Source organism: Gavia stellata, chromosome 15 (assembly GCF_030936135.1).
Source record: "Gavia stellata isolate bGavSte3 chromosome 15, bGavSte3.hap2, whole genome shotgun sequence".
Classification (NCBI taxonomy): Eukaryota; Metazoa; Chordata; class Aves; order Gaviiformes; family Gaviidae; genus Gavia; species Gavia stellata.
This window is the reverse complement of record NC_082608.1, coordinates 7,990,469-8,013,152: the sequence shown is the minus strand read 5'-3', so window position 1 is coordinate 8,013,152 and position 22,684 is coordinate 7,990,469. Positions and strand designations below refer to the sequence as shown.

At 44.6% G+C, this 22,684-nt stretch overlaps 1 protein-coding gene across 1 annotated transcript in view; it reads right to left on the bottom strand.

The window, feature by feature from the left end:
* The window catches only part of ZNF423 (zinc finger protein 423), a 234,886-nt gene that overhangs the window by 20,318 nt on the left and 191,884 nt on the right, over positions 1 to 22,684 (bottom strand). The window contains exons 7-8 of the mRNA XM_059824774.1: positions 3,325 to 3,456; positions 1,611 to 1,726 (exon numbers count right to left, since the gene is read on the bottom strand). Of these exons, the coding sequence (XP_059680757.1) occupies positions 1,611 to 1,726; positions 3,325 to 3,456 (248 nt within the window). The remainder of the gene's footprint in view (positions 1 to 1,610; positions 1,727 to 3,324; positions 3,457 to 22,684) is intronic.

Genomic DNA, 22,684 nt, shown 5'->3' with positions numbered 1-22,684 from the left:
AAAGACTAAAACTGTGCAGCTAAGTATTGAATTTTCATTCAGCCAACACCATTCAAAACTACTCGTGTAATTATTACAAGCACAGAAATTTTAAATACACACAAATCCTGCATAAAAACTGGAAAATTACAATCATAATTTATCTGATTAAAGCTTCTATTTGCAGCAATTTTGCAATGCACAACACTTCAGAATTGAAACACTATGTAATTAAAACTGTTAATTGCAAAAAATGGGCCGCTGTTAAGACTGTAATTTGACAAGGTTCTTTTTATTTGACCATCTGATTTTAAAGGTTAATGCAGTGACCTAGGAAGCCAGTGTGCCCATTTTAATTGTGCTGGCATTTTGACCAAACACCACTTTAAAGGAAAAATGGAAGGAAAAATCAGAGCCGGCTTCACAAGCCACTGTTGCCTTCATAAAACGTTCATAGTGAGAACACACAAACCCAAAATCTGCTGACTTTATTAAAATATTAACAAGGTATAGTTAAAACTTTTGTACACTTATGCAAATCAGGTTGCTAGAAAAAGGGAAAGAGGAGATTCCCCTGGGAGAAAAAAAATAAAATCAACAAAGTGAAAAGACCAACCATCCTTCCACAGCATGACAGCACGACACAAGAGGCAGCAGCTTGGGAATTCAGCAAGATAAATAAAAACCCTCCAAAGTTTAAGTAAATCATGGTTTATAAAGCTAAGAGATTTAAATGAGGCATACAGTACCATTCTATAAAAAGACTGCATTTGCCCGGGGACGTTAGCAGTATTTCGGTGGCCGTGCTACACAGGTAAGATGTGCCTGAGGGGGATGGCCAGGGCAGGCACCTCCCTGCGAGCTCTCTGGAAGGGCGAGCTCCGGCGGTCCATTCCCTGCGAGGTTATCAGGCATGCCCACCATGGAGGTTTCAGCACCTACGTGGGTTTAGTACCAGAGCGGTACTAGCGGCTGCAGCAGCATGCCTAGGTCAGGGTCCGGCCCCCCCAAAAGGGTTGCTGCACCCAGGAATGGGTGCGGGCCAAGCACCAGCTTTCTGGGGGCTAAAACCGCTGTGGCTGTGGCCCCCAGCGCTGCCAGGGAAACTGGTATGTAACTCCTGGTTTGCAGAGCCTGCAGCTTATTAATGTGCTAGTGCCTTGGTGGAGCCTCTAATTAAGCATCATGTTGAGCTGCACCCACGCTTTGGTCTCATACCTCAGTAGGGAAAATTCCTTTACTTCTGACTTAACAGTGAGGAAGGGGAGGGGGCAGCCTACCATTTGCTCAGTCTTTGTATGTTAATCAGTGCCTAAATTATTAATAGAGAAAAAGAAATTATTTACAAGGTGTTTGACGTAGACATGTCAGGATGCAGCAACGCTACTGTCAAGAGAAATACTCCTAAAGAATCATGATATCTGTCTTGTCTTATTTATTTATTCCAGCCATGCTCAGAGACCCCTTTCTCCTGATAGCACCTAGGGAGGCAGGAGGAGCCTGAGAGACTGTTTAAGGGCAGAAGAGACCAGACTGAGGGTATGCATGTTTTCTAAATGCTGCACAAGGGTGATGGTTGCACAGAGAAATCAACAGCTTTAGCTTTGCTTTTACTCCTGTTGTAAACATACCTGAAGCTCTGTTTGAAAGAAGAACTTCTGCGGGCACTGGGAACAGTCATAAATTTTATCCTCCTGCCCGTGGACTGCAAAGATGTGCTGCTGCAGTTTGTTTGCCTGTACAAAAACTGAAACAACGTAGTACGATTAGTTAAGATTGCTTCATATCTATCGCAGCCGAAACCAGGACAGGCATCTTGTCTTGAACTACACTTTTATGATTGCAAAGACTCTGAAAAGTCCAAGGATATCTGCCAGAGAAGTGCCGATACACTCAGTTCAGCAGAATTTTCCTTATAAGTAGTCAATTTAGAGTCTCCAGGCTGACAGTCAGCTTACTTCTAACAGAGTCTAAATCCTGTATGGATTTTTGATATTTCACATAAAGCTAACACTGTCCACGGGTAACTGGAAGAACTCAATCATCAAACCAAAGAGAGGACGTCACCGCTCCTGCAGGGAGCCCTGGGCCCACGGCAGGTGCATCGGATGCATTTTTAATGCAGGACAACTGGGCCAGGAGAAGCCTTGATGGCTGGCCTGGAAGATACGTGGCCCAGAACAGCATTTCTGGCAGACACACAAGTCTGAAAGGGCAGCCTTGTCACAATTTTTAGACCTTTTAAATGGGTTGTCCATTCAGTATAAAAAAAAGATTACGATTTAACATCACAAATATCATAGCATCTGCATTATGATTTTGAATCAACAATTATTCTAACTTTAGCAAGTGAAATTTGGAAGTGAAACATATTGAACCCCAGGCTTTAGCTGATTAAAAATATATCTCATTTCATTTTTGTCTCATTTTATACAAATGATCATCAGTATGTGAAAATAGCTTCTTCAGTGGAATTAAACACATGCAACTCAAAGAGTTATCTTACAGCACATTTCAGGAAAGGGTAAATTCTCTCCAAGCTCACACAAAAAGCAGGTTCTCAAATTGTGGGCCAAACCCTAAGAAGTGTGGGTTCACCTTACTCCCACTGAAGTTAAAGGAATCGCAGGTGCTGCCGTGCCCCTTTATTGACAACAGGTCCACAGTCACACTTACGCAATCTTCATCTCTCACGCAGTCTGGAAACGTAGATGTTAACTACTGTTTTGAGGAGCATATAAAAGGCAGCCTTTAACATGCATCCTGCAGATCCTTTAAGCAAGATGACCCAAGATCATTTGCACTGTTGAGACAGCTTAAAATGAAGTACAGGGAAGGAATACCTAGCAGGCCCTCAGACAGGAGTTAGAAATGTGCCACCACAAGCAAACTGGCCTTAAAAAAAAACCTCTGAGAGAGCAGCTGGAAAAACTATACCGTTATAAAAATTTGGTCTTCTCAAACCTTTACTCATGTGAGCCTCACCACCGCAAGCGGACTGTGAGCTACCTGGCCTTTAAAAGGTCCTTGCTCAGGTGAATAAGGGCTTGCAAGAGCAGGTCCATACCTTGCAAGTCCTGCACTTGGAAATGCATCGCACCTTCAAGCCACAAGCCACAATTTAAAAGGCTTCAAATTGCGGAGGGCGATGCAGAGCCCGCCGTGTGCGGCAGTGCTGCTCTCTTCAGTGCGAGCCCCAGTTTCAGACAGAAGATATTTTGAACATTTCCAAGCATAGTATTTCTTTTTCCCAAGGAAAGGAATACAGTATTTTACAAATCCCCTGAGTGTCATTTCTGGATCAAGCCATGCACGCTGAGGCTTGTCTTGGCCTCCCTGTCTTACCTGTGAAACAAACAGGGCATTTGAATGTGCCTCCCATCCCCTCAAAGCTGTGCTCAATCAGGTGACACAGGAGCTTTGCCGGAGAGTCAAACATCTGGTTACACAGCTTGCACTCATGATTGATGCCTTCCTCTGCAAGGTTCAAATGATACAACTTGTTAGTGACACAGCAGATTAGCGTAGGGATGCAGCAGCAGTCGAGAAACGCCTGTGCTGGCGCGCACGACTTCAAGGACCCGCAGACATTGCCGCGGCTCTGGCCTCATCAGAAAAGTGGGCCGAGCCACTTGCATGGAGTGTTCAGGTCTACAGCCCCCGGTCGCATTTAGGGGCGTTGATTTTCAGCTGCCATCAAAGCAGCGCTGCGATCAACCCACCGGGAACCCACGTGCCTGCTCCCAGGCTCGTGACAACGCTGCACCGCTCCACCCTGCATCCTACCACAAAGGGAGAGCATCCCTGCTCTGGGTATAGGTTATTAAATAGGCAAACAGCATTCAAAATTAATTTAACAGTGTGAATTCAGCCAACAACACTGAAAGAGGGCTGAAATGCCACCTTCACCTCAGACTACACTGCAGACATACAGGAGAGGAAGAAAGTATTGGAGAATAGCAGGAGCCCAGAGCAGAGTGTCAGCCTTAATTTTGTATCTCTTGGCTTTTTCCACAGTGAAAAGAGACCATTGAAGGTATTTAAATATAATTTGAAAGTGTAATTTCCATGTCATGTATCTTAAGCATTTAATACACAGGGCCCATTTTAAATGCCCCTATATTCTAGCTGAACTCGTAAGGAAATAACAATAATTATTACTATTGTTTCAAGCCTACCATTTTTGTTTGATGATATGTTTCTCTGTTTACTGAAGTTTGTGGTTCTGGGTGCAGCTGAGCCTTTTTTTGAGGTACTGAAGCCGTATTAAAGCAATTTTCACACATAAAATTAAACAATCCTTAGGTTTTCTTGAAGGGAGGGAGGGAGGGAGTTGTGGAAATTTAAACAACATAATGTACAGTTTATAAAAATCAGAACACACCTAAAATTAAAAAAAAATTGTGAAAATGTGTCTTTCCTTCACTGTGGCAGCACACAAACTTCTCACGAAAACATATTTTAAAAACTAAAGAAATTATGTCTCTTGATGTACACTCAGCTTTATTTTTACATCTTCAAATATCACCATCTTCAATTTTTAGTTCCAAGCATAGCTGAGAAATTACTACATTATACCATAAACTAATCTCTTGCCAAATGCATTTGGATCTTGTGAATAATGTGTGCCTTCAGAAGCATGGTCTTTACTTACAATGGCTTTAAATGAGCTTTTTATATCTTTAAAGGGGCTAAACGGAGGGAAACTATTGTTTTATATAAGGCCTTTGGTACTGTCAGGATCCCAAAGCCCTTGTACAAAGCAGGGAGCTAGGTGCCAGGGCAGGCAAATGGCGGGGCTCTGCGTGTGGGACGCTGGGCACAGCCCGTGCCCGGGCATGAGGTGGCTCTTACACGTTTGCACCTTGGCACGTTTGCAGCTAGAGGCGATTCCCAGATCAGGCGGGCCTTGAAGGACCCTCCATGCAGTGTGAAAAATAACAATAATTTTAAAAAAATAATCTCCATGCAGCACCTTGCGCAGCAGCACGTGCCGGTGGTGAGCTGGCTGTGCCAGCGGTGAGCTGGGTGTGCGGGTGGGGAGCTGTCGCCTCGAGGCCGGGTGGGCTCTGGAAACCCATGTGGCAACGGGTGCTCTGCCCTGCACAGCAGCGGTGGCACACAGGGCGAGAGCAGGGCGCTGATGGCGAGCGCCGGCACCAGAGCTGCGGTGGGGAGGGTGGAGGCGGGATGGGGAGAAGTAAAGAGGCAGGTCGGGAAGGAGGTAAAAAGAGAAAAGGAGAGGGAGGAAAGAGTCAGGAACAGAAAGATGAAAGGGCTGGTGGCTCCATGGCAGCAGCTCCACGAATTCCCTGGGCAGCCATAACCATCAACTGGGGTATTTCTAGGATGCAATGAGGTTTGCGCTTCTCTGTTTGAGCAGCCACCACAGATGGGCACATCACCCTCTCTGATGGATGGGTTTCAAAACCTGACCCTCCCCTCGCTGTAGAGTAAGGCTGGCTTCTCCCATCAGACCCTTGCCTGAAAAGTTTTGGCTTTGTGCGATCTTTGCAATCTGCTCCGGAGGGGAGGAAAGACGGGGAAGGGATATGTGCCTTGTGCTGAGCGTCCTGAGCATGCCCAGCCACACAGCTGTGTACAGCACCCAAACGCTGCAATAAACCTGGAGAGGACAAAGCAGGTACTGGGGGGAATGGGATAAATTCCTTCTATGAGTAAATCAGAGAAATCATGTTTGACATTAATTTTCTACCCTCCACATACTGGGTATTTGGAAAACAGTGATTCATGTACAGCCTATGGTCCTGTGTGAGGACGTGCGTTCATAAATACGGACAGACGCATACCGCTGATTAGACGACTGCTCCTTTTGCAGGCTAAATACCTATAATTTCAGTAAAATTAAAAAAAAAACAAACCAATGCTCAGCATTTCAATTGAAGTATATTCTTACAAGCATGGTATGTTTAATTAGGTAACAGATATTGTGTATTTTCTCAGCTGATCCCTGCAGTATTTTAAATAGTTAAACCCATAACAAACAAACTAAAACTCGAATGAAAAATAATAAAACATAATGGGTTCCTGCAGATCTGGAAATTTATCCCACTCGAGGCAAGACCTTTTGATTTGCAAATCCACTTCTGAATTATAAGGCCTTCTCCTCACCGGTGGGGGTTTTTATTCCACTCCCACAGGAGTCCATTATGTATTTCTTGTGTCTATAAAACCATCCAGGAAGAAAAAAGGGGGAAAAAAGTACCATGGTTAGCATGACAAACGTTTCTCTTTTCATGCATGTGTATTCAAAATATGAAAATGCCCAAAGATATAGATAGAATTGCTGCTATAATCACTCTCTCCTCTATGGCATTTTACAGCATATTATTTTACACAGAAACACGGCACATGTATAGGGATACTCCGTCACCTTTGGAGAATAACTTCCTTGAATTATGTAAGATCATATAGGTATATGCAAGGCGGCTTTCTGACAATGCGGTGTGACAGCCAACGCTCCAGTGAAACATGTGGTGCTGGGCATTAGCAACAGAAAACATAATCATTTCCCTCATTTTTATCCCCCCCCCCTTTTTTTTTTAAACATGACAAGCATCTATGAGAGACCTACATAACTCAAGTGAATTATGCAGCCCCTCTAATTTGTAAAATAAAATGCAGATTTTTAGAGCTTGCTGTGCTAGATCTTCTCCCATTTCTCTGTCAGTGTATCTGTGCGGGGATCAATTGATTACAGGACTAAACGAGCAATGCACAGCAAACGAGAATCTTGGGTTTCTTGCCCTTTTTTTTGCTGAGCTCAAAATAATAAGCATTAATTTTACACTTCATTTCTCAAAAAAATAATAGGATGTGCTCTTGTTTAAAACAAGCAGGCCTGCTGGATTCTGTCAGGCTGAAACTATGTCAGGCCAAAAGAGGAACAGAGCGCTTTGTGTAAAAGTATCATGGGGAGATGATAGTATCCTGTAATGTTTTCAGTACCTACTTTTGTCTCCAAAAGCATTTGATCCCTGGCAGACACATACTTATTTCCATACTGGTCTTGAGGGAAGCCGGTAGGAATGAGAGCTGATTATCTGAATCCTGAAGGTGAAACCTGGGTGGTGCCCACTGATGTCAAAGGCAGGCATTTGTATAAATTTGGAGGTACGTAATTTACTGCCTGTTAGCAAGGATTAGCGAGTTGCGCAGACCCAGCTGAACCGCGGTGGCAAAGCACATTGCTCGTTGTTCCCAAGTTCGGATGTGTTTGCAGGATAGTTTTAAATATGTTGACAGGGTGCTTAGTAGCACTTACACAGTCGTTCTGCCCATTTTAGAGTGGGAATATGCTTCTCCATAAAGCTATTTCTGCTGCAGCCATGTGTGTTTAATACATATTACAATGAGTCTCTAAGCCTCTAAGAGAACGGACACTAGCAGCTTCCTGGCGAGGATGCAGTATAATTAATAATGCTGTATTAAACCCATGTACTGTATCAGCTGTGTTTCTAATTATAACTATATTAATGGCAATATAAAAGTATGCATTAACACTGTCGTGTACCGACACGTTATCACACCAATAACAAACAGGAGATTTGAACAATAAAAATCAAGATGGCATTGTCTTCACTGTTAGTTAAAACTTCTCTCTTCAACTTGATTTAATAAAGCAAAATTTTCCCTTATGGAATAACCACAATAGTCCAAATTTGAAAGATTGTGTAAAACAATCTGACGCTCGCTCCTGACAACAGGTACATCCCGTACTATAGCTTCCCAGACCAGTATATTTCTACTCCACTGCGGCAAATTAAGGCAATAAGGGGACTATCTTTCCTGTACTGAGATGTGCACATCCATGAGTTAACTGAACTTTTAATGAACTTTGAAGTACTGTAATTCAGTGTAACAAAGCATTAATATACTGTGTTCACAGAGAACCTTCTCCTGTCCATTATATCATAAATCTGGTAGAATTAAATGGGCCATGTACTCTAATTATAATAGAAATAAATAGAAATTGGAATGAACACAGGGAAATAAAATGAAAACTGCATGGAACCATTCTGTTTATGCAATTAATTTCCCAGTAAATAAGTAAGCAAAGGGAAAAATTTATAACATAAGAAAAGCAGGAGCTTCCCCAGTAATTTTTTCCATGTGGCTGTGAAGGAGCAAGGGGCTGGACCAGAGTAGAATGACAGTGATGGACACCCCCCGCCAAAACAAAGCCAGCAGAGAATCACTTCGACCCCTCGCCTGGCTGGCACCACTTCACCACTGGTTTTCATTAAAAAGAATCCAACAATGGAGGTAAAACCAAGGTCTGAGAACACGACGCGACTGCTAGGAGAGGATGGCAAACTTGCAGATGCTCACATCAGATGAAGACGACATCTGCTATACAGATGACATTTCTTCATTGCCATTGCTGGCTAAGCCCCTGACCTGCTATACAAACCATTTGGACCACATCGCTCCATTACATTTTTGTAATTAATCCTGGAGGACGTAGCCGAGCGCTTTCCTCACCAGTGGGGCAGCTCGCAGGGTGAGGGGACCCTGCTCTCCTGCCCCGGCGTGGGTGAGCGGCACAGAGCCGCGCTGCGGCGCAGCGCCCCAGCGATTAGGCAGCCCGGGCAGTGAAAGGCAGCGGATTGATGGTGTGGCAGCAGAAATGTCACCTGGGGAGCTGGGTGCCGTCCTCCCAGGGATGCTGGAGGTCAGTTACTATGGCAACGCCGAATGAGCTCAACCTTGTAACTGACCCTTATCTTTTTTTGATCTGTGGCCCACTTGGGACCTTGGCTGGAAATCAACTGGAAAATAATCTGGTCACATATCAGAAAGAAAACTATTTATACTTATTTATCCAGGTAGAGCTCCTATCTCCTTTTGACGACTCTGCCAGACTAAAGACACCCGTCATGTTCCCGCAGCGTTTCATGCGGCTGTGCAGAAACACCCGGCTCCGCGCTGTGAGAAACCATGCCAAACCCCCCCCGCCACCGTAAAACATACACACAAACTGTCACAGATATCTGTGCTCATGGTTCTACTGATATATTGCCAAAATCTTGCCTTGCTCGCAGCCCCTGACTTGCCCGTGTAGATAAACATACACCTACACCCCTTCTTGGATGGTTTAATATTTTATGTTGGTATCTGCTACTCATATTCTTTTGTGTTTTATCTCTCTGCTGAAATATGATTCTGCTTTGAAATATATTTATATGATCTAGAATGGCACAACACTGATGTCTTTTATGAGCCGAAGATTGTTTAATAAAATCTTGCATTCCTGCTTCATCCTTATGACAATTTTACTATTATAAGTTTTCAAGGGATATAAGAGCTGTCCACTGTGGTTAGAAACATCACTTTAATGAAAAATGATAACACAGGGACTTAGATTTTTCTGGAAACTATGCAAGGAAAACCAACAAAAATACAGAGAGTCTCTTGCATTTGCTTTTGGATGAGACTCAGTAAAATCAGTTCTGTTCTTCAGAGTTTTCCAAGGAATGGGCAGCCCGGACAATGGTCTGACAGCACAAAGGGGCTGTCGCTGTTCTCCACCTGGGGAAGCTCTCCAGGGGACGGGATTGGGGAAATCAAGGAAAATATTAGGAGACAGAAGCCACAGGACCTGCTGGCAAACATAGGGGCTAGAGGAAGCACCTATGGATCCTTGATAACAAACTCCAAGACTTCTTGTGATGTACTTGTTACATGCATCTGTGGCCTCGAAAAGGTATTCTTTTTTCTGGCTAAATTAGCCTAACCACACAATGGGCTTTAAACTCTTTTCATCATCTCAGGAGGCCTCAAGCTCAAAATATGCAGAATTAGATGCCAAATTATTTATAGGGTAGCTTGTAAGTTCACTGCCTCCAGTACATGTCAGTACACTGCAATATTAAAATGACCATTAAAAAGAAGCACGGTCCCAGAGGGACTGGGGGTGAGATTGCAGGGAGTTTCCTACTGACTGCGCCGGCGGTTCCTGCCCTGCTCCAAAGCCCCTGCCTCCCTCCCGGCCGCAGGCTGCGTGCTCCCCCACTGCACTGTTTCCTGTGGGGAAGGCTGAACCTCAGACACACGAGATGGGTCTGCCGAGCCTGTCTTCATCAGCTTAATTTTCGGTTTACAAGAACAATAAAACCTGAAAGTTCAAAGGAGTTCATGGAGTTGTGCATCATCTATCTGCTGACTGCAGAGCCCCAGAGGGACCCTGCCTGCAGAGCTTTATTTTAGACTTAGATATTAATCTGGGAAACTGCATAAAGATAATTTACAGAAATGCACTACACTTTAGCACAGTAACTTCACACTCTAGCAGCCTTTCTCTGAAGATGCCTTTTTTTAATAACCTGTATTAAAACTTCTTGTGGACTAAAGTCTGATAGGTCTGGCTGTTCCTTCACAATAGTTCATTAAGGAATAACTCCAGGGGCTTCCATGGAAATGCAAAACCTGTACAGGAAAAGAAATATATGCTGCCTTTGAGTGTGCAAGACCATACACACACACACAGGGAATGATTCTGGATGAAGCTAATGAACCCCTAAGAACAGCTAGATGTTAATAAAAACACCACATTCCCATACAACTCAACCCTAGTTGTGTCTTTCAATGTTTGGATACGTTCACAGCTGTATTATTTCAAGCTTAATGTCGATACCTGGTGGAACTGAATTAACACAGTGCTGAATCCGGGCCCACGGCTACACAGCCCCTTCCCTGCACTAGCCTCCCTCCTGCCATCGTGTCACTTCAACCTGAATATCCCTTATTACTGTTGGTCTATACTCCACTCTCTTCTCTTCCCTGGAAGCAGCTCCCTGCATTGCTACACAGTGGGAATACATCTGTCGTCTGATCCTATAGACAATATCACATCGAAGAGCTCAATACAGACAAACAGCAATAACTAGTATCTACTTGGCATCTATTCTTCTTGTGAAATTAAAAATTAAAATTAAAACATCATTATATTCTTATTAAACATCCCACTGGAATATGCCAAGTGCTTTTAAAACACACAAAGCTTTAAACCGAGTTTAAATGGGTGTAAAGCCCTTTTTACTCATTTTACAGGCCTGGCACGTTCCCCAGCCTCAGCACCAGGGCGACCAGAGCCGCAAGGTGCCCCCTTCCCACCACGTCCCATCCAGACCTCCTGCAGTCCCAGGGTGCGTCGACCGTGGTCACATGGAGGCCCCCGGAGCTGCCAGGACTTGAGCAAGAGCTGCCAAAAGCAAAGCCTTCCCTCTTACCGGCACTCCCGCCCGTGCCCGGGCACCTACACACAGGGTGGCAGCTGCATCCCGCAGCTGCTGCTTAAAAGCCAAACTCTGGGTGCATTTTCATCTGCCCAAAGGCAGGTTCCTGGGGTGGGGATCCAAGTCAGGGTGGCATTCAGCCCTGGCTGCCAGCCCCCTGCACTAGCCAGGCACACTCAGGATAGCACACGGTATTTTTTAAACACGCAAACTCCTGCTGATGTGTGTCACTGATCTTCAGATTACAGATTCCCAAGTACACATTGACATGATAGACTATAAATCTATCGTGTAAATAATCATCAGATTAATGGTCTCTAATAGTATATAATTAACATGACAGACAGGCTACAAGCCAGTTGTTGTCAACTACACTCAGTGATGCACAGAGCAGGAGAAAGCCATAAACCATTTCCATGATGGCATCAGGGAAGCAGAAAAACTGGTAACAGGACAGACAAAACCAGAACACATAACAAAATGAAAACAGTTCTAAATGTACAATTTAACTGAGAAAGACTGAAGGCTTTTCAGGTATTGAAGTATGATAAACATCAACCTTTTTTTGGTGAGGGGTAGAGTTTTATTTGCATCAGCAAAGAAACCATCAGTTATCCTGCATTGATGCAATGCCTCTTGAGTGACTACAGGTGAACTGGTGCAAGGGGCCTTATTCTGATATTGCAAATTCTGCATAAACATGGAAATATGTATCCAGAGATGTACATTTTACAGCAGTATCAGCTATGGTCAAATTAAAGCTTATATTAGTATAGCTATCTAGGAAATGATGCAGTGGGCATAAAAGTTTTAAGTGCAAGTGAAAACCAACCATGAGCATTATTTCTGTTGCAGATCACCAAACAGCTCAGAGATTGGCCAAATGCTGCACTCCTGTAACGTTGGGGCAGTTTGCACCCACTCATTCAGATCAAACAAATGCATTTTTTTAAAATAGGAATTCACCTTCTTTTCATATTAGGAAACAGTACTGTCAGGGAAAAGCCTCTGGTTGAAAAGCAATCTCTTATGGCATTGTTATCAGCTTACGGACTAAAATTCTTCTTTAAAATACATGCAGACAAGCAAAAAAATGGAAACATCTCTCAGCTTTTTCTTGGGGGGGGGGGGGGGGGGGGGGGGGGAAGATAGTTACCAAGCTATCTTGACATGATCATTTAGCATAACTGCACTGGAGCTTACTTGTTCACACAAGGGCTGAACACATGCCACAGCCCGGCCCCAGAGAGGGTCCTATCCCCAACCCCTACGCGCCTCCCTCACTCCCTCTCCCCACGGACTAGGGCGCGAGCTTAGGGACACCAACCAGTTACTGGAGCTGACGAAATGAGATGCCATTGCCAACAGAGGGAAGCAAGGGTGACTAAATAAAGTCTGGCTGGCTCAGATAGGTGACTGATTTTGCACGGTATGAATATCTCTCTCAAAGCTCGTTAAGCGCAAATATGCCCAAAAGAATGAAAACCCTGTCAGACTTTTTTAAGTCAGGAATCCTAAGGTGCAGTAACACATGATATTCCTTAAGGCAGTCAAAAAGAAGAATCTGCATGAAAACAAGAAAATATCTTAAGCATCTCTACGTTAACACACACAGAATCACAGAAATATTAAGGTTGGAAAAGACCTGTAAGATCACACAGATGTATATTCTTGTACTGTGGGAATATGCACAAGTGAACGTACAGAGCATCTCCCATTGATATTGATGGGATTTGCTCGATTAACACTCCACAGTCCAGGTGGAAATCATACCCTGTACCAGCTTCATCTCAAATAAGAAAAGCTGTAACCCAGCGACCTTTTGGAAGAGATCTCACTGCCAAGCAATGATTCTGCATAGCACAGACTATAAAGTTACTCTCAGTAGCACTTACCTAACATAAGAACATTGATTACAATACCGAAAAGCTAAAAATCAAACTAATATCACCTTTACATTTGTTCTTTGTTCTGCACATGAGCCAGCCAGCTTGCACCCTTCACATATGATCTAGAGCTGGATTTGTCCAGCACATCCAGGAGGATCTGATGGCTCGTTAACAGCGGGACTCCTACACATCTATTTTTGCTTAAACTCACCCAGATCTGAGGCTTATGGCATTGTACAGGTTTCCTGGGCTCTCTGTGACTCCACTCATTCCCAGAAGTTACATTTTTTTTAAAGAAACCCAAGCCCCTGCCCACAAAGAAGCGCTAAGAAGTTTCCAGGCGCAGAGGGCAGGCAGGGCCGAGCAGGACAGCGCCTTCAGGGAGTGGGCGCAGGAACGGACTGCAGCCGTGCAGAAGTGGCCGAGATGACTTGGAAAGGTCCAAAGGTGTAGTAGGATTGCTGCAGAGAAGGGCCTGATGTGCATCCATTGAACTTGAAATAGATTTAGGAGTATCCACCTACTAAGCCCAGATGAGAAGGAGCATATTCCACAGCCCTGCAAAAGTTACTGAGGAAGAGTGAAAAATGAGAGGAAAAATCAAGCTGCTTTTCAGCTGCTCCCTCAAATAAAATAAGATCCTAAATCAAGCTGTCATGGAGTCCCTGTTTGAACCAAAAAGGAGGAAACAATAAAGGTCTGTCAGAGACCTGCTACCCATTATTATTTATATACCATATACATATATACCATTTTATTCTTCATTTTTCTTGTGAGCTCTTACTTTAAGCTCAGAGTCAACGATCGGCATTAAGAAGTCGGCATTTGCTCCTGTCACCCCAGAGAGGTAGGGAAGATACAATTGTATATATGCAAAATAGGTGCGAACTCTAATAACAATACTTTGCCTGTAGGCAAAAATTGACTTTTTAAATGGCAGCCACTACAATAATGTTAGCCTAAGACCCGCCCTTGCAGGATTTTCCTCTGCTTGGTAAAAACAAGTTACACAGTGACAGGAAAGACAAGGAATTTGGGCCCTGACAATGACAATACAGGGAATGTTTTAGTGGGAAGGGAGGAAAACAAAATCGTCAAATAAAAATAAAAGGTCAGTCCGATTAAACTATAAATACACCTGCTGTACCGACATGGAGGGGGTGAAATGGCACTTCTGTAGCCATAGAGGCAGCAAGGAGCTCACCCAAGATCCGTTCCCCAAAGCTCCCTGGTCCCAACCAGCAGCACCCCGAGAGCGCTGGCCTCAGGACGCCTTCCACACACAGCGCGTCTTTTGGGAAAACTGCGTACCGGGAACGGTAGACTAAACCAGTGATCTAAGGGACGTGCAGCAGACCATACCTACTCTTTGCATTTCTATTCCTTACGATTACCAACAGAAGATGCATTAGTGCACAAGAGAAAGTGCAAGAAAGGGACTTCCTTTCTAATCACACCTGAGGCTTTGTGAGGCCACAAAGTCCAACTCCTCGGGGGAGTGCTTTGGGAGACCCGGGATGCCCCCGGTGCCACCTATGCATCCGAACCGCCCCGGCAGGCTGCGGGGAGGCGTGCCGAGGCCACCCAGCCCCAGCGCAACCGGCCACTCCTCCTGTCACACAACAGCACCGCCAGGTCGCGGGGCACATCCCGGGAAGCCGTGTGCAGGCAGCATGGCATGCACAACAGTTGAATCTTTGCAGCTAGATGAGCATCAATTATGCATTGTATCAAAAACCAACATGCTAGAGCATGGAGCAGGCAATTCAAAGAAGCAGCATGAGCAAAGCAAATGCCAAAGAAATGAAAAATATGTCCAAAACTGTGACAGAGCACTTGGCTACTTTTCATGGGACACTGTCAATCGTCTCTCATCGAAGATCTCAAATATTTGGGAATAGATTACAGAAATATTCAAAGATACAATATTTGTATTTTGAATGTTAATTTGACACGAAGGAGTGTGCATGAGGGAATGTTTATAATCAGCACTCCAATAAACTCACAAATGACTCTAGTATTTTATAAGCTTGTTAGAAACAAATCACTCCCTTAGCTTGTATTTACTTACTGATGAATCATAAAAGGCCTCAATACACAAAGAGTAAATTCAGAAATGTTTTCCTCTTGTTTTATCTTCTATGACAATACTGTAACCCTCTCATTCAGGCTGTGATTCCCAACCATGCCCCTCCTGGTTTTATGGCTAAATATCGATTTCTCCATAGGAGCAGAGGGAGTTTTGAACCTGGGCTCCTGCCCCCAAGCCCCCTGTAAAATAGTTGCCCTGCTCTGGAGCCGAGCTGCAGTAGCTGGAGTTGCCTCCCGCCCTCATGCTGCCTGGCGGGGCAGTGAGGGAAGCACATCCAGTTGTGCGACTTTACGCAGCAGTGAAGCTGCAGTCCGAGCGCTCAGTCTTAACAGGAAGAGAAGACATGCACTCCTCCTGGAGCAATGCACAAGACAGCAGAGCAATAGTGTACAAAAAGAGATTCTGCAATATATTTATAAATCTGCAACGGTCCCGAACAGCTGTACAAACTGCAAAACACATCATCTGCTTCAGTTGGTCTGCAAAGGCACGGACGAGGTGTCAATACAATACAGGCCCCTATTACCACCCAAACACCCTGCACACTGCCGGCGCAACAGCCCAATAATTGACCACAGCTGAAAACCCCTTTTAGCCTGTTTAAAAACACTGCGATGCTTTAATGCAATACAAGTCATGCCTTAGTGGACAACATAACACCTACACCTTCCAAATGCTATTAGTTATAGGCCAGCTGAAACCAACAGCGCTGTAGTTGTGAGCACAGGAGACCAGTGCTAGCTCCTGGCAGTAGCTGTGCCATGGTACCTATGTGTGCCATGATAGCTGGATTTCAGAAGTAATTGCTTCATAGGTCGACATGCTGGATTCGTAAGCAGTAACACAAATGGAGGGAAACAAAAGTTGGCAGAACAATGCCTCATTTTTCTAATGTAACTAAGTGCTGTGCACAGTAATGGGAGTGGTGGGGATACTCGCCTTTATGCTGTTATTAACCCGATAGAAAGAATACAGGGATATTCTAATGCAGGTTTTTACTTAATGTACAGTTAAGAATTACACAAACATTTTATTGTGGTCTGTAAAGATGATCTATTGACAGTAGCTGAAAAAAAATTCACACACTGCATTCAAGCATAAGTGCTTGTGGTAGACACACAAATGCAGAGTGACTTTGCAGAAGTAAATGTAACGTAGGCTTTTATTCTAGATGGCCCTGTTGCTTCATGCACAGGCAAACACATCTTCACCACCCTTTAAAGACGAACCAAATGCTGCCACGGACCGAGCTGGCTGGACACACATCAGCTTTGTAACTGTGTTAAGATGTTGAAGCAAATAAATGCAGCCAGGCCTACCCACAGCCCCGTCATCCGCTGGTGCTGCCGGAGGGTGAGGCTGTGAATTCAGGAGCGACGGCACGAGCTTGTGGCTGCTCACCCGGCTCCTGTTGTGGGAGACCCCAGCAGCTTCTCATAAGATTTTGAGGCGGTTTCTGTAACCTGCCTAGTGCCGGGGCTGGCCTGGTGGTCTCTGCAGGGTGCCATGAATCACTGCAGTATTGCTGAATACATCAACAAAGGTTGCCTGAATTCACACAGCCCCTGCTATTATTAAACATGATTCAGTTATGTATTGAGCTGAGCCGATTAATCATTACAAACATACATACCTTACAGCTTAGGATTCACATTTCCAGAGTACAATGTAAGATGCTTTTATTTCTAGAAATTTTAGTGGCAGCCATGAGAATAATATTATTATTTTTTAAGTAGTGCACAAGCCATAAAGGATTGTACAGGAATTTACTGAGAAATGCAAAGCTGACAAGCAATATGCTTTCAAAATCTGCTAATCCTGGAAAATAAAACTCGGGGCTCCAAAGCCATTGCCACGTGGCACTCCTGCAGCACCTTCTGTGATCCTCTGAAGGGACAGAGACCACCAGCCATGGAGTTCAGCTCCCTCACCCACTACTCTGGCCAGCAGCTGGAGCAAAGGGAAGGCCAGCGGATGGAGCGGCCCAGAGATGCTGCTCCGCTGTGCGGGCGAGAGGTCTGACGGAGGAAGCCTGGGCAAAGGAAGGTGGAGGGAGGCTCTCCCGGCATGATGCCATCCACTGCCATTCCCTGCACTTCCATACCACTCCTGTGCAAAACTGTCTTTGCCACAGGCTTCCCATTGCTGACTATAACGCAATGCCTCCAGCACCACAGCTGTGAGATTCAGCTCTCTTGGGCACGTCCGCATTTTAAAATCGATGCTGGTGCCCAAAACTTCAATCACCTAAGCCAGTAGCAAGGTTTATAGCCTGTACCCATGTGTCTCTGGGGCTTAGCTTCAAGACCAGCACCCCATGTGCCACCAGGTCAGGGGGCTGCTCAGCCCCCTGCTCTTCATCCCCAGGTGGTGTGGAGGGGTAGGGAAGCATGGCATCCGTGGGGAGGATTCCTTATACATTGTTCAAACATCAGCACTTCAGCCTGGAGAGAGAACACTAAACTAATCCTCAACCACTCAAAAACCTTTGTGTCTAAAAGGGTGGCAGGGAAAAACATATGATTTCTCAGAGAAGAAGAATATTACTGCGGGCATGTGAAACACTAATGACACGGGAAACAAACAACTGAAGGAAAACCCATACAGGACATGTCAGGGTTTCACAAGGAAAACGCAGACAAGATGCCACGGTGTGTGTCAGACACATCAATGCTATTCAGCCTGAAGTCATTGGGATTTTCCCTATGGCCATGGGGTTGCAATTTTAACACTGTAGCTCCATCTTTGATGCTATTGAAACAGAAGCATGAATTTGAAAAGGAAAGAAGTCACATCATGAAGAAAACAGAAAAATACACTTTCTGGTGGGGAAGGGTCACAGCAGTCTAGATGACCGAGGACAAAAAGTGCACTGTTCTTCATTTTTACAAAAATGTCTCAAGTCCAGTGCCCTCCAGGATGCTCCTTTGAGTTATCCATTTATTTTTGAAAGCTTCTCTGGAGAAAATGAGATCCTTTACAAACTAATTGTGAAGTAGGAACATTTCTGGCACTCATTCTCAGTAAATAGATGACATTTCCAAGACCAGTTTGGAAATTCAGTAAGAGCGGTAAGTAATAAGTACAGGTGAGGAAGTCATGACCATGTGTTAACAAAACACAAGTGCCTTCCTCGTGTGTCACTATGCTCTGTGATTGGGTGAGAAGCAGTTGCCAGTTTTAAGACAAATCACAAAAAAGAAAAAAATGTCTATCGCATCAAGATCTTATACCAAATACTTCTGTCAAGAGTGTCTCTACCAGAAATTTCTGACTCAAAGGATAATTTCATTTCATGCATTCAATTATTTGCTGTGTTGCATCCGATGCCGATGGAAGGGATTCACCTGTGCGTGGCAGCCATCACAATCACGCGGCAGCTGAAGCATCTCATCAGTTCTGTTTAATAGTGAAACCACGTGGATAATTAATACACAGACAAATGAGCACCTGAAATACCGTTCCTGTTTCAGAAACACAACTGGTGCACAAACAGCTTAAAACTTTTCTCTTGGCCTCCCACATCTCTTCCTCCTGCCTTTGGCCCGAGCCAGTACCCTGGGCAGTAGCACACTTGCTTTGGTCAACATACACAACACACGGGTACGCTTGCACTTTGTAAACACCACCTTGTGCAGGAAGGAGGAGCCGCTGGGAGAGCTGTGGGTGCGCGGGCTGCAGCTCTCCCAAGGAAGTGGGTCTGCTGGCCGTGGCTTAGAGCTGGCCCCTGCCCGCTGCCCCGGCCGGGGGCAAACCCTCACCTGCCCGCACCATCCTTCTGCAGCAACAAGGGGAAGCGTGTAAGCTGATACAGTCTGTGCAGGCTCTCCTCCAGACAGAGAGACTGTGCCCACTATCCCCGGACAGCCCGCCTTGAGCACTCCTTAGTTCCAGGAATAAAGCAAACCAAACCAGCCCTCCAGGGCTGCAGGACCTGCAGGGCACAGCCCGGCCTTGCTCCGAGGCTGCCCCTGCCTCCAGGCCCGGCAAACCTCCCTGAGGAGGGGAGTGCATCAGCTGCTTTCGGCCATGACCAAAGCCAGGCCCTCAGGCACGAGTAGTGATGATCCCAGGGCTTCCTGGCAGGGACTTTGCTGGGCCCAGCGCCGCCGGCAGTGCCGCGCCATCCCGCTGCCTGCACAGCAAGCACGGGCAAACCCCAGCCTGGGCACTGGGACCTGGATCACAAAGCAACGCAATTTCAAAAGGATCGCAAAACCTGCAACGTCATTTATGCTATTATGTGGCAGGTGCTAAAAGCCACCAGTGTCACCCTATTCCTGCTACACGCAAGTGAAGTCGGAGGAAGAACTTCTCGCAGTCCTCGTGTCGCAAGTGCGTTTACTCTGCTGGTGTGTTCTCATTTAGCATGCGTGGGGCTGCGCTTGCGCGCTTGCTTGTCCCCCGACCGCACGCCTCAGCAGTGGGGAGTGTCGGCGGCAGCCAGCACGGGCAGGCACGGTGCGAGCGGGCCGTGCGCCCGCATGTCTGACATCTGAAACAATATTTGAGCCCAGGTGCTGCATCTCTAATTATTACAGGGTCTTCACTCACATGTGCAGAGTTTAAATAACCAGTGAGGATTTTAAGTGTTTTCATCACACCATTTGGTTTCCTTTTGCTTTTCAAAGCAAAGGATGTATTAATCAATAAAGATTTTTAAAAGAATTAATTATCACCATCATCAAGTCAAGCTCCCTGGTGCCTCGCTCTCCAGCGCCTGCCTGACTCCTCTTCCCTTCCAGTGAAGGATCTGCCATCTCTGCACTGTCCTCAGCTTTGGAGCCTTAAAGCACTATTCAAATCAATTCACTTGGTGTCAAAAGCTCTCATTCTTCTTGCACCCACCAGTACAGCTGTAGTATTCATCAGATTTTTACCACCAGGATTAATGTTATAAAATGTCACTTGCTACAGTAAAATTTATCAACATTATTATATACCATAGAAACTGCCACCACAGACAAATGCACTACATTAAAATTTTGTCTAGAGCTCCCTAGAGGAAACATTTGCTGCAATTTGTATAACAGTTTATATATTTATGCTATTTAATGGTACAAAGCAATAATTATGACTTCATTCACTGATAAGGAACAGCATTATATAAATCAGATGCAGATTTAGAACATGCCAGCTTTGTCACTGGCCTACTACTTGTAAATTATGTTGCTGTTAAAAAAAAAAAAAAATCCAAGCAAATATGAGTTAGCAGCAGGAAGCTAATAATGTGCCTCCAGCTGTTCCAGTTAACCTGCAAATGTGGCCATCTGCACCTCAGGAGAAAAAGAAAAGGAGAGATAGAGGGAGGGAGGAAAAGGAGAGAGGAGAGAAGCTCCCGCCAACGCCAGCACAAAGCCTAGGCCCTGAGCAGTAGGAATGACCTTGCTCCTTATGACCAGACAAGCACATATTTAAAATCAGAAAAGTTACTAAAGAATAAAGGACCTTTTCTCCCCTAGACCCACAGAAAAAAAAAAAAAAAAAGAGGGGAAAAAAAAAGTCTTTTCCACTGCCTTTTTTCTAGAACAGGCTGTCTTTCACCTCTGGGGTTATTATTTACTGCATTGCAGGTTTGTCCAATGAACAGGTTTCCTTACAACTTCTGCCTTTCATTTTTACTTTTTAACACCTCTTCACAGACCCATCTTGTATTATTAGAAAAAAAAAAATGGTGGTCATTGTAATAGATTTATTCCTGCTTCAGACAATTTAAAATGGATCTGCAGGGCACAAAGGCTGAACTATCAAACAAGACCAAAATTCTCAGATAGAAAGTCACAGATCTCGCAGTGCACAGCAGCTTCACTCCTACCTTTGGGTTCATGGGGATGAGGTGTCCTTAGGACGTGTGAGTAGTGTTCGCTCAAAGATTATTTTATAAGAGACTTCTGTGGAATCTGGGTCACAAGGAACTGTCACAAAATATTCCCTTTGACATTCATTCACACACTGAAGAGACAGTGGCTGAAAGTGCACATCCTGTACATCGTTACACTTTGGTAATTTGACATCAGTTTAATACTAACAATTCTCCAAGATCCTTGTTACCCAGAGCTCCCCAACACCCCTCCTAGATAAGGATGGGGAAGGCCTCAAAGGATTTTTAAATTTTTTTTTAAAGGTCTGACTCTGTAAAACAATGAACTTAATTCCTGTGAAGGGTACCAGGTCAGGGAGGTCAGCACACCTCGCCGGAGCCGTGCTGCTCCGCCTCGCCTGCACTGCTATGCAGCGCCTTTGTACTGCCAATCCGCCCTCATCGCCCCAAAAAAGCCTTGTTCTGAGACAGGTTAACAAAGCAGCAGTTGGTCTCGTGATCCTTAAATAGACTCAGGATTATCATCACTCTTAAACTAAAAAAATCTCCTCTTGCTCCTTCCAAAACTAAGCAATCCAGTTCTTTTGTTTCCTTGTTTTAGGTGCACATCTGCTTGCACCAGTTCAAGTGTCGTAATTTTAATAAAACACTTAAAATACTGAAAGCACCCAGTATTGAGCCTTGTAGACCCTGATTTCACAGGTAGGCAGCGTGAGCTCCTCAGAGCGCATCTCAGTCACAGAACAGGGGATCTACATCTGAGCAGTGTTGTATGGACCCGACAGCTATTATTAGATTTTCACCAAGGAAACATGATTTATCTTCATTCCAATTTTTCTAACTATAATTCATTCCAATGCTAACCCCATTTACAAGGATTTATTAGTCACTTGAAAGATTCACTTAGGCATACATAATTTCAAAGGAACAAACCCAATTTTTTTTCTTGGAGATACTGAATGTACTTTAAACGGATCAGCTGTGATAGCGTTAGGGCATGTGCGTGTTGTTAAAGCCTCCTTTAATGATTTTCTCTATTTAAAAGAGTTTTGTGACCCAACGTTGTTTACTGTTGACTAGTTCTTGGTATTTTCAAGTGAAATACCTCACCCTGATGGTACTTGCAAGCAGTAACTGCACATCTTTTCCAAACATTTACACTATGCTTTGGGGATGTCGGTGGGTATGATAAAAACCGTGATTTGCAGTAGGTTAAAGAACCAACAGCTGCATACTGAATCAGTAAGTTACCAGTATTTACCCTTCGAATCATGTTAACCAATGCAAAGTGCCAGCAGTGTGATCAGGGAAAGGCATTAGCCTCTCTCCAGAGGAAAAGAAGCTTTCCAGGTAAACCTGTAACTTCACCTGGCCTTTCAGAAAATAATTTCATCTAGAAATTGCCAGATCTTTGAAAGCAGCTGGGGTAACACTGTGTTTTCCAATACCAGAATGTCTGTAACAGCAAACGACACATGCAAATGCTACAAGTGTCGTTGAATATCCAAATTTAGTGGGACATTTTGTGCACCATGGCACAGTTCCGGTGTTTGATGGGGTCCCACTTAATTACACCAAACCTCAGTTTAGTCTATTGGTGTCTTCAGAGGCAGATAACAAGTAAAGCTGGTAAACATCTACGTCA